Source organism: Physeter macrocephalus, chromosome 17 (genome assembly GCF_002837175.3).
Source record: "Physeter macrocephalus isolate SW-GA chromosome 17, ASM283717v5, whole genome shotgun sequence".
NCBI classification, from domain to species: Eukaryota; Metazoa; Chordata; class Mammalia; order Artiodactyla; family Physeteridae; genus Physeter; species Physeter macrocephalus.
The window spans coordinates 10059913-10073205 of record NC_041230.1 but is presented as its reverse complement, the minus strand read 5'-3'; the positions used below and the strand labels follow the sequence as shown (position 1 = coordinate 10073205).

Genomic DNA, 13293 nt, shown 5'->3' with positions numbered 1-13293 from the left:
GAATGCAAAGTGATATAATCCACTTTGGAGATAAGTTCAGTAGTTTCTTAAAAAGATAAACCTACATCTCCCGTATGATCCAGCCATTCAACTCCTAGGTACTTACCCAAGAGAAATGAAAACATGTGCAAACAAAGACTTTTACACAAATGTTCATAACAGCTTCATTTGTAATAGCCAGAAACTAGAAGCAACCCTAATGTCCATAAAGAGGTGAATAGATTAACAAATTGTGGTTTATCTTTCCATGGAATATCACTCAGCATTAAAAAGCAATAACTATTTTTTGTAACAGGTTTATTGAGATGTCATTCACACACCATACAATTCACCCATTTGAAGTACACAATCCAATGGTTGTTAGTATATTTGGATTGTGCAACCACTACCACAACCTAATTCCAGCACATTTCCATCAACCCAGAAAGACATCTGTAGCCATTGGCAGTCACTCTCCCTTCCTCCCTCTACCCCTAGCCCCTAGCACCCACAAAAAGAATACACTTTCTGTCTCTGTGGATTTGCCTACTTTGTATCTTTCCTATAAATAAAATCATACCATATGTGGTCTTTTTTTTTAACTGTAATTTTGAGTTAGTTTTTATATGTGGAGCCAGATGGGGATTGTTAAGGGTTAAATTGTGTCCCCCTCAAATATATGTTCAAGTTCTAACTTCTGGTAGCCGTGAATGTGACCTTATTTGGAAATGGATTCTTTGTAGACGTAATCCAGTTAGTATGAGGTTAACTGAGTGTGCCCTAATCTGAAATTAAGATGTTATAACTTAACTCAGTTAAGATGTTATAAGAATAGAGACACACAAAGAAAGCACCATGTGGTAACAGAGACAGAGACTGGACGGTGCAGCTGCAAACCAAAGAACATCAAGGATTGTCAGCCACTGCTAGGAGTTGGGAAAAGGCAAGGGAAGATTCTATCCAGAGTCTCAGAAGAAGCATGGCCCTGCTGATGCCTTGATTTCAAACTTCTAGACTCCACATCTGTAAGAGAATAGATTTCTGTTGTTTTAAGCCACCCACTTATGATACTTTACAGCAGTCTTAGGAAACTAATACCGTGGTTTAACTTCATGCTTTTGCAAGTAGATAACCAGTTGTCCCAGCACCATTCATTGAAAAGTCTATTTTTTCGCCCATTGAATGGTCTTGGTACACGTATCAAAAATCATTTGACCATAAATGTGAAGGCTTATTTCTGATCTCTCAGTTCTACCCCATGGACTTATGTCTCTCCAAAGGTCAGATCACACTGTCTTGATTAGCTTTGCAGTAAGCTTTGAAATTGCGAAGTGTGAGTCCTCCAAATTTATTTTTCCATTTCAAGACTGTTTAGGAGGGAATTCCCTGGCGGTCCAGTGGTTAGGACTCAGCGCTTTCACTGCAGTTGCCCAGGCTCAATCCCTGGTCAGGGAAATGAGATCCTGCAAGCTGCGTGGTACGGCCAAAAACAAACAAACAAACAAACAAACCCACAAATGTATTTTAAACACACACACACATGTTTTAAAAAAAAAAAAAGATTGTTTAGCTTATTCCGGGTCCCTTGAATTTCCATACAAATTTTAGAATCAGCTTGTTGATTCTTTGCAGAAGAAAGCTGGAGTTTTGATAAGTATTGAGTTGAATCTGTAGATGGATTTGGGAGTACTGCCATCTTCACACTATTAAGTCTTCCAATCCATGAACATGGGATCTTTCCATTTATTTAGGCCTTTCTTAATTTCTTTCAACAATATTTTGTGATTTTTATAACTTTTGTGTTCCTTTGGTTAAACGTATCCCCAAGTATTTTATTATTTTCGATACTTTTACTAATTTCGTTTTTAGAGTATTCATTGCTAGTGTATCGAAATACAAGTGCTTTTAAAATTTATTTTGTACCCTGCAACTTTGTACGGTCACAATTTCTTGTATCATTGTAAGTGTCCAATTTTTTTATTGAAACCTGGACATTTTATATAATATATTGTCCCAACTCTGGATACTGATTATTACCTGCCCAGGGCTTCTTGCTGTTGCTCTTTGTCTCTTTGTTTGTTCAGTGACTTGGCTAGACTATTTCAGTGATGTCTATTTTCTCTGCAGGGGGCATCTGATGTTGGTCCTCCCAGGGCACTTCCTTTGGCCATACACACAGTCTCCCTGGAAAGACAGTGGTTCTAGCAAGGCCATCTGACTGTCTTTTCCCCTGATCTCTGTGGTTATCACACCCAGCTGTTAGGTTCCACTAGTTTCTGGATGATTATTCTGCTGTTTGTTTTTGTTTTGTTTTTTTTGGTACGCGGGCCTCTCACTGCTGTGGCCTCTCCCGTTGCGGAGCACAGGCTCCGGACGCGCAGGCTCAGCGGCCACGGCTCACGGGCCCAGCCGCTCCGTGGCATGTGGGATCTTCCCAGACCGGGGCACGAACCTGTGTCCCCTGCATCGGCAGGCGGACCCTCAACCACTGCGCCACCAGGGAAGCCCTATTCTGCTGTTTTTCACAGCGCCCTGGGACATAAATTGCTTCACAATCAGATCCTATTAACTTCAGGCAGGGGTCGTTTCTGAGGCCAAGCTTTGAGCTTGTTCTGACCCCAGGAGGACTCCTGTTAGCTGTCTCTTCCCCTAGTTCTCTTTTGTTAGACAGTGAGCCTAGGGTTTAGTTTGTTGACATTGGCGGGCTACCAGTCTCCTCTTCCTTGCTTACCCCCAAAATCTCCATTGTTTACAAGAGCATCCTTATGTAACCGAAAGCAGGGTCTGGCTGCTCGACTCTCAAAAGACAATAAAGAGGCCAGGATGGTGGAAAGGAAAGTTTGCTTTATTTTGGATGCCGGCAACCGGGGGATGGGGAGTGGGGGGAAGGGCGGTTGCCTGTCCAGATGCCGACTCCCCTCCCCCGGCCCACCCCACCCCCCCGCCAACAATCAGGGGGCAAGAGCTTTTATAGACAGAGGGAGGGGGCTTCAATGCAGAAACAATACTTGAAATTGGTCTTCGGTGGTCTGACCAGCATCATCTCGATTGTTTCAGGTACAGTTAATCTTCAGTTCCAGGGTGGGTTTGTTTCCATTTCTTTGAGGCCAGTTCTCCGAACTGTGGCAGCTTATGTCATGGCTACAGCCTGCTCATCATGTAGGTAACTTCGTCCACCTGGCGGGGTTGCAGTATCTCCAAGACAGCTCACAGGATGTGGCTCAGAATATTATCTATAGCCCTTAAGGAGGAACTAAAGGTGCTTGACTTTGCTTAATGACTAAATGATTGTAATTTGGTCTCCTTTGACTGTTTTCCTTTGTTTCTGCATTTTCTTACTTCTCTGATTAAACTTATGCTTTGGCTAAATTTTTCCACAGACAAAAGCAAGCTGAGGACATGGGGTGGGGGTGGGGGGAGGACCACTGGGTCCTGCTCCATTTCATTTAGTCATGAACCTCCCCACCATTCTGTTCCAAATAAAGTTATGTTCTACGGGAAGAACTTTAAAGCTCTCTGTCCTTATCTGTATCTCTGAGCCACAGTTTGGGAGCTACAGGTGAGAACAGTGGAGAGTTTTTCTCAGGATGCCACTCCTGCTTTAGAAGCAGGGCATTAGGCAGGGGTGGTAGCCTCTGGTCATCTTGGCTTGCTTCTCCAGGCATGGAAAATCTTCACTACAAGCAAGCTGGAGCAAGGGTGATGGAGACCCCAGCATCCTCAGCCTGCTCTTGCTGGGTAGAGCCTCGGCTCTATGATTGACATTTGGGTGGAGGAGAAAGTCCCTAGCCTCTCAATCACACTTGCCTGAAATATCCCTCTGTGACATGGAATTGAGCAGGTAAAGCTGGCAGCCTGCCCCACTGGCAATGATGCTATAGTCCTTGACTGGAGATGGGGGAAGAAGGAACCTGTCTTTTTTGGCTACACGCACTCAATGTTACTTTCATCACCCAGAGCTGGGGGTGGAGGGGGAATCATAGCTCAAATCCCACAGACTCTCACTGTTCTTACTGATATTTAGTGTATTTTCTTTTTAAAAAAAAAAATATTTATTTATTTATTTTGGCTGCACCGGGTCTTTGTTGTGGCACGTGGGATCTTCGTTGTAGCATGCGGACTTCATAGTTGTGGCACGCATGCGGGATCTAGTTCCCCGACCAGGGATCGAACCCGGGCCCCTTGCATTGGGAGCTCAGTCTTACCCACTGGACCACCAGGGAAGTCCCTAGTGTATTTTCTTAAATAAATGTTTCTTGTAATCCATTCGGAGTGACAACAATGGAAATTTCTTTTTTGCTTTTCTGGAACCACAAGAGAAGATTTTCTAGGCTCCTTAACTGGATAGCCCTTACAGTCACCTAGTTTTTAGTTTTAGTCTCAATTACTAACCCCTACATCATAGAGGCCAAGAATGGTGACCTCCCTGAATGGTGACAAAAAGGTCATCACAAGGTCCCACAGCCTCTATTACATACCTGCTGCTCTTGCACCAGAATAAAGATTAGGCTCTGGTTTCGAGGCCCTTCTTTATTTCTGGCACCTGTGAATTTAATTTTGCCTCATTCAAGCCCAGCTAGTAACTTAAATATTACTTTCCTAGAATATCTGGGTTTTTTTAAAGGGCAACATGACTTTTGAAAAACATCCGAGGGCCAAGTATGTGCCAGGTTCTGCCCTTAGGACTGATGCCAGGGCGAAGAGCCCAGTCCATCTTGTCCTTCCAAAGATTACATTCCCCTGGGGAAGATGGACAATTCAGCTGCAAGTAGGGAGTGAAAAAACTGGCAGGACATGACCAGAGAGCCTCATATTGAGGAGTCAGAATATATCTCCAGAAAGAAATAATCAGGAAAGACAAATAATTTATTTTTTTAATATTCTAATTTTATTGGAGTATAGTTAATTTACAACGTTGTGTTAGTTTCAGGTGTACAGCAAAGTGAATCAGTTATATATATATATATATATATATATATATATATATATATTCATTCTTTTTTAGATTCTTTTCTCATATAGGTTATCAGAGAATACTGGGTAGAGTTCCCTGTGCCATACAGTGGGTCCTTGTTGGTTATCTTATATATAGTAGTGTGCATGTGTTCATCCCAAGCTCCTGATTTATTTCCCCCCGCCCCCGCCAACATTTCACCTTTGGTAACCATAAGTTTGTTTTCTATATGTAAAAGTCTGCTTCTGTTTTGTAAATAAGTTCATTTGTATCTTTTTTAAAATTAGATTCCACATATGAGTGATACCATATGATATTTGTCTAGGAAAGACAAATCGTTCATGACGGGGACCAGCCCTCCATAACCTCCATGACCCTCCTCCCACCCCCCGATGGCCTCAACACCACACCTTCACCATTCAATCAAACCCACGTAAATGATGATTCTGATGTATGTTGATGTTCTGTCAAGGTCTGGAGAAGGAGGGGGCCAGGATATGAAGATCCTGTGTGATCAACCGGGCACCCTGAGGCTCCCATTTTTTTTCATTTTTAATTGACCCTCAAGGGACTGAATCATGCCCATCCATACTGGTGAGGGCCATCTTCCTTCTTCAATCTACTGACTATATGCTAATATCTTCTGGAGACATCCTCAGAGACAAACCCCGAAATAATGTTTTACCAGCTCTCTTGGCATCCCTTACCCCAGCCAAGTTAACACATAAAATTTAAAATCACACAGGCCTAGAAAGGTGGGGTAAGGGATAAATTAGGAGTTGGGGATTAACATATACACACTTCTATACATAAAATAGATAATCAACACAGACCTACTGTATAGCCCAGGAAACTTTACTCAATATTCTGTAATAACCTATAAGGGAAAAGAATCTGAAAAAGAAGGGTTATATGTATATGTATAACTGAATCACTCTGCTGGACACCTGAAACTAACACAACATTGTAAATCAACTCTACTCCAATATAAAATAAAAAAATTTTTAAATTAATAAACATAAAATAAACTCATACAGGCCTAAAAGGCAGCCATCAAGGTTTCATTTTAAGGAGTGTTCTGGGATAGATGGTGAGAACCTTGAAATGCCTATTCCCTCAACAGACCCAAAGATTCCTCAAAGACCCCATTCAGTGAAGGCATGATGGCTGGTTATCTCCTCGGGGAAAACATTACTGCATAGCTTTCCAAGACCCAGGATGTGTTCATCACAGAACTAGAAGGGAGGGGACTTGTAAATGGACCCATGGATTTGAACCGATGGTGAGCTGGTGTTCTCAGAGCACCTACTGTGTAAAGAGTCCCCACACCAGCTTAAAGCTCATCAGAGACACAACTCACATTGCCCTGTAAGGAACGGATTGTAATGTGCATTTTGCAAGTGAAGAAACGGAGGCGCAGAGAAAGGGAAGCGCTGGGTGGGGAAGCCACGTGGGGCAGATAAATATGGTTGAGTGTGAAACATGGCAGGGGACCTTCCTCTCTGAAAAGGTCCACTAGGCTGAGCAGCTTCAACAGCCGGCTCTGCCCTAACTCAGCCTGGCCTCGAGGAGCTCCCCGAGCTTCGGTTTCCTCCTCCTTCACGTGGAGACCCGCGCGGCTGCCTTATGGGGTTGCTCTGAGGCTCCAACAGGCCAGCTGGTTGGGCCTTGAGCCTGGTGCTGAGTCTGCGGTCAGGAAACCAGGTGAGACGGATGCTGGGGAAAACCCCGTGAGAGAAGATGGTCCTTTTCACCTTTCCCTCTCCTCTTTGCCTTGTCTTAGGAGGCTGGAACTGACAAGGATCTTGCAAATGCTCTGGCCTCATTTTACTTTATTATTTATTTATTTGGCCACTGCCACCCAGTTTGCGGGATCTTAGTTCCTCAACCAGGGATCAGACCCATGCCCCCCTGCAGTGGAAGCACGGAGCCCTAACCAGTGGACCTTGGTCTCATTTTCAATGCATTTCAAACTATTGAGGCTCAGAGACATTAAACTGCCAGCCAATGTCCTGTACATTCCACCTGAGAGATAAACTTGAACTGCGTGCTCTCAGGCTGAGGAATGCACAAGCACCGTCCAGGCAAGGTTGATTCTTATCAGCTTGAAGGGGTGTCAGGGTAACAGGTTATATAAGAAACAGACTGACGTTTGTCAGTCACAGGAAAGCAAGCTGCCATGGCACCGCGTTTGGGGATCTTTCTGATTTGGGCTGGCACGTCTGTATTTCTACAACTGGACCCTGTGAGTGGAGGTGAGAGAGGGGGAGATGGGCTAGAACTGGTGTGAAACAGCCTGCCCCAGACATGGATTGATGTGTAAAAATAATGATAATAATAATAGCGGTGACAAATACATTTGCCATTTCTTGAATATATACCAAGGGCTTCACATTTTATTTAATTTTCATGCAACTTCTATGAAATTTAAACCCAGGTAAGTTTGGCACCAAAGCCAAAGGCCTTATTGACTCACAACCCTCATGGCCCCTGCCTCATTGCTAAATATCCATTCCAATATCCCAGACATGGGCAGCCTACACCCAGGGTTGGTTACATTGTTCAAATTAAGAGTTTTTGATGTATGTAGAGTTTACTGTTTGAAATAACGGGGACAGTGTGGTCTCACGGCAGGTCCTGTGAACAGTGTGCTATAGCCAAGTCTCAGCTTTATTGTTGAATTCACGTGTGTCAGTAGGAGAGCAATGAGCATGTGTCAGATTCTCCACTCATCTGTTCTGTTTAGCCCTCTAGTCATTGAGCATATCTGTTCAGGGTAAACAATGACTTCAAAATATAAAAGAAAGGGCTTCCCTGGTGGCGCAGTGGTTGAAAGTCCGCCTGCCGATGCAGGGGACGCGGGTTCGTGCCCCGGTCCGGGAAGATCCCGCACTCCGCGGAGCGGCTGGGCCCGTGAGCCATGGCCGCTGCGCCTGTGCGTCCGGAGCCTGTGCTCCGCAACGGGAGGGGCCACAACAGTGAGACGCCCGCGTACCGCAAAAAAAAAAAAAAAAAAAAAAAAAAAAATATATATATATATATATATATATATATATACATATATAAAAGAAAATAAAAGTTAGAGACGCAGGGCAGGTCCTACTGCAGACGGTATTCTGGTTGTGCCCCTGCTTTGTTCTCACTCCTCCTCCATCCCCTCTGCTCCTGCTTTTCTTCCAGATCAGCAGCTGTCTGAGAACACCACTGTTCCTACCGCAGTTACCACAGGTAATCAACATTGGAGGAGGATGACCACAAAACAGCAATTAAATGCCACCAACTAATATGTGTGGCGTGGTAACTGTGATCGGGATTCTCCAAAGATACTTTACATGCATGAGGTAATTTCACCCTCTAAGGAGGAGGCATGTGTGCACATTCCCCAAGGTGGCACCCCTACAGAGCATCAGTGGTGAGCATTCTGTAGATGGTAGGGCTGGAATCTGAACCCAGGGTCAGGGCTTTGGAGCTGGTGCCACACGCTAAGGTAGAAACTGCCCAAAGTTAAAGAACCCTTCCTAGTCCCTGAGGGAGGGACCACACCATATTTACCTTGACATCCCTGATGCTTAGCAGGGGGTCTGTACAGGGCAGGCTCTTGGGGATGATGGGCTAGCTTGAACAGAGACTTTGTCAGAGTTACTGCAGAGATCGTGAAACCCTAAGATCTGAAGAAGCGAACAATGCCTTTCTTCTTTCAGGTAATGAATGTGTTTTCCCATTCATCTATGGAGGGAAAACGTATTTTGATTGCACTATCCATGGTTCCATATTCCGTTGGTGTGCTCTAAATGCAGATTATATAGGCAGATGGAAATACTGTACTAGGAAAGGTAGGTGTGCAGTTTATCCTCATGTGAGGAGCACGTGGCTTCCCAGATGAAGGGGGAATGTCCATAACTGTCTCCTAGACGGAAGCCTCAGGCATCTCCTCACCCAGTTCCGTGTGTTCCATTCATGTCCATTTCTCTTGATAAGACTAAAAATAACCCTCCCACAATTAATGTTTTCATTCATATCTTCTATCTTTCAGACTATGCCAAACGTACCTTTCCCTTTATCTATCGAGGCAAAATATGCGAAAGTTGCACAAAAACTGGGAGTAATTTCGGAGGCGTTGGTGCACATGCTCTCCAAACTTTGACCAGGATAGAGCTTGGAGGTATTGCTAGCAATAAAAAAGGTAAGAGCGTCCGGGGAGGATGGGAAGAGACAGAGCTGGATAAAGAGGTGGGGTCAGGTGCCACAGTGAGAAGGAAGGATGAGGCAGGTGGAGAGATACGATGAGGTAGAAATGTACAGGAGGAAGAGTGAGGCGCAGAGGCTCAGAGAGGAAGAAGAGAAGAGAGGGGAGAAAAGATGTAAAGAGAGGAAGCGACAAAGGCAAAAGGCAAAAGATGGAGAGAGGAGAGTCTGAGAGGGAAGAAGCAGGAGAGTTTGCAGGACGAGAAATGGAAGGAAGAGGATCTGGGAAGGATTAGTGGCAAGAGAAGGTGAGAGAGGGGCAGAGAGAGGACAGTACAGTCTTTGGAGCAGGCATGAGAGAGCAGGAGTCGACATGGCAAGACAGAGAGCAAAGGAGAAACAGACCTTTGCCCTCCATGGGACTGACTGGAAAAACAAATAGACTTATTAACACTGACCCCAAGACTGTGCTCAATTACTGTCCAGTGCATCCACCCGTGGCCATGGATGCAATCAAGCCTTTGAAACCTCAGCGAAGAAAATCAAGAAATCTCAAGCGTGAAGGTGATGCTCTGAGTGACAGAGGTGAAATCCTTTCCCTGAATCTCCACCATATTCCCGCTGTGGGGGGATCCAATCGATAAACTACTTTCTCTGCAGGTGTGGTCTTTTCTTTTTTTTCGCCTACAAAGAAACCTATGTATCAAATGGGAGGGTATCAGCGTGCTCAGGTTAATCAGTCAGGATGTTCTTGTCTTCCCTTCCCTTCCTCGGGGTCCTGATGGAACATCAATACACATCACACTAATAAAGATTTTTAAAAATTAAAAAAAAAATACACATCACAATTGTCCTTCCTGGGGGCTTGATTGACAGCTGAAGCCTCGGTGGTGGGACTTGAGGTGAGGGTGGGAGGAGGGTCCCAGAGGATATAGAGGGCTGGTCCTTGTCATAAAAGATCTGTCTTGTCCTGACTTAGCTGAGATTTTATTTCTTCCTGGAGCTATTCTCTGACTCCCCAGTAAAAGGAGTCCCGATCGTGTCTTTCCAGTTCATCCTTTCTTTACTTACAATTAAACTGTCCATTTTCCCTGGGGGACTGTAATTTGGGGAGGACAGGATGGACTGCGTTTGCCCTGACCTCAGTCCTAAGTACGGAATCCGACACATCCTTGGCATTTTTCTAAAGGACTACTCTCCTTTTTAAAACAAACAGGAATTTTAGGCGAATATCATTTCCCTCACTAACTGGGCCTGATTCAAAGAAGGTTAAATTCACAGGTGTCAGAAATAATGAAGTGCCTTAAAGACTGATCACTAAATTTTATCCTGGTCAAAAACACCCAGTGCCTATCTAATAAATCCATGGGACCTGGTGATGGACTTTCAGTCACCATCTGGGGAAGAGATACACAGACTTTTAATCACCGTGCAGGAAGGAGGTACAATATTCGTCCTCTGTGATTTAAAGCCAGTAACGCAGAGCCTCACTTGAAACCAGGACATAAAAATAAATATTTAGGGACTTCCCTGGTGGCGCAGTGGTTGAGAGTCTGCCTGCCGATGCAGGGGACGTGGCTTCGTGCCCCGGTCCAGGAGGATCCCACGTGCCGCGGAGTGGCTGGGCCCGTGAGCCATGGCCGCTGAGCCTGCGCTCCGCAACGGGAGAGGCCACAACAGAGGGAGGCCCACGTACCGCAAAAAAATAAATAAATATTTAAATTTTAAAATTTTTAATTAAAAAAATTAATAAAAATAAATAAATTAAAAGGAAACCAGGACACTGTAAGGGCTATGCAGTTAATGGGGACCAGAAAATCATCTCTCATGGTCCCAAAGAAGTTTCCATTTTTGACTCTCTGAACAGATTATAAGGAAATATTACCCTGGGGGAAAATGTAATCCCAAAACCTTCACATACTTTTTTTTTTTTAATTAATTTATTTATTTGTTTATTTTTGGCTGTATTGGCTCTTCATTGCGGTGCGCGGGTTTCTCATTGCGGTGGCTTCTCTTGTTGCCGAGCACGGGCTCTAGGCACGTGGGCTCAGTAGTTGTGGCTCACGGGCTCTAGAGTGCAGGCTCAGTAGCTGTGGCACACGGGCTTAGTTGCTCCGCAGCATGTGGGATCTTCCCGGACCAGGGCTCGAACCCGTGTCCCCTGCGTTGGCAGGCAGATTCTTAACCACTGAGCCACCAGGGAAGTCCCCACATACTTGTTCACGGCACTGAATTTACACAACTGAAAAAGGGCAAGATTATACACACACACACACACCCATGCACACTGCACGCACACATGCATTCCTAGTTGAAGAATGCTGAAAAGTCTAAAGCATTGGCAGAGAAATGGAGGAGGAAGTGGGAGAAATGGCAGGTTCTCAGACTGTATAAATCTTTAGTCTTTTACTAAAGCATTGGCAGAAAAAGATTTAAAACCAATCTCTAGAGATGCTTCTACCAAAAACAAACAAAAAAATTAGCACATTCAGACAATAAATGCTAAATAACTGACATATTCGATATCACCTGCTATGACAAAGAAAAAATGGAAAATAATTTATTGAAAAAAAATGAACCTTAGATGAATTGGGGGATTGGGATTGTCATATATACACTACTATGTATAAAATAAATAACTAATGAGAACCTACTCTATAGCACAGGGAACTCTACTCAATGATCTGTGGTGACCTAAATAGGAAGGAAATCTAAAAAAGAGGGGATGTATGTATACGTATGGCTGATTCACTTTGCTGTACAGCAGAAACTAACACAACATTGTAAAGCAACAATACTCCAATAAAAAAAAAAGAGAAAAATGAACCTTATCATTATTCTTTATTTTTTAGATCACTGGACTCTAATTGAAAGTCCAGAACTAATCCTTCACATTTGCAGTTGATCTTCAACAACATGTCACGACAGTTCAATGGGGCTAGGATAATCTTTGCAACAAAGTGGTGCTGAAACAAGCATATCTGCACGCAAAATAAAGAAGTTGGATACCTCCTTTCACACCATATGCAAAAGTTAAGTCAAAATGGGTCATAGACTTAATTTTAAGAGCTGATATTATAAAATTCTTAGAAGAAAATATGAGTAAATCTTTAAGACCTTGGGTTAAGAAAATTAGTTCTTATTTATAACACTAAAAGGACAAATGACAAAAGAAAAAGTTTACAGATTGGACCTTATCAAAATTTATGCTTTAATTTTCAGAAAATGAAAACTGCCAGAATGGGAGAAAAGTATTTGCAGGTCAGGTGTCAGATAAGGAACTTGTATCCAGAACATATAAAGAACTTTTACACCTCAATAATAAAATGACAAATAACCCAATTTAAAAGTAAGCTAAGGGACTTCCCTGGTAGCACTGTGGTTAAGATTCCACGCTACCAATGCAGGGGGCCCCAGTTTGATCCCTGCTCAGGGAACTAGATTGCATATGCATGCCTCAACTAAGGAGCCTGCCTGCCGCAACTAAGAGCTGGCGCAACCAAATAAATAAATAAATAAACAAAACATATTAAAATATATTAACAACTCCACCATCCCAGGAGTCCCCATTACCTTTAAAAAAAAAAGTGAGCTAAGAGGGAATTCCCTGGCAGTCCAGTGGTTGGGACTTGGCACTTCCACTGCAGGGGGCAGGGGTTCGATCCCTGGTCAGGGAACTAAGATACCACATGATGCCAAAATAAATTAATAAATTTATTTATTTATCACAGCCAAAATAAATAAATAAATAAATTATTTTAAAAATAAAAAATAAAGCACACTACTGAATATCACAGAGAAGAAGCAGATTCACAGATACAGAGAACAAATTAGTGTTACCAGTGGGGAGAGGGAAGGACAAAACGGGGTCAGAGGATTAAGAGGCACAAACTACTATGTATACACAGGGAATATAGCCACTAGTTTATAATAACTGTGAATGAAGTATAACTTTTAAAAATTGTAAATCACTATGTTGTATACATGAAACTCATATAATATTGTACATCAACTATACCTCAATATTTTTAAAAGTTAAAAATAAAATGTCCAATTTCAACAAAAAGTTACGAGATATGCCAAGAAACAGAAAAGGGTATTTTACACAGGAAAAAAAGCAATCAGTAGAAACTGTCTTTCAGAGGTTTAGATGGTAGACTTATCAGACAAAGACT

At 43.2% G+C, this 13293-nt stretch overlaps 1 protein-coding gene across 1 annotated transcript; it reads left to right on the top strand.

The window, feature by feature from the left end:
* The first annotated feature begins 7112 nt into the window (after window positions 1–7112).
* On the top strand, window positions 7113–9105 carry LOC102989786 (seminal plasma protein PDC-109-like). Its single transcript, XM_007102192.1, is given in 4 exon segments — window positions 7113–7188; window positions 8584–8766; window positions 8967–9044; window positions 9047–9105. Coding segments are annotated over 4 exon segments (396 nt in total).
* Window positions 9106–13293: the final 4188 nt, after the last annotated feature.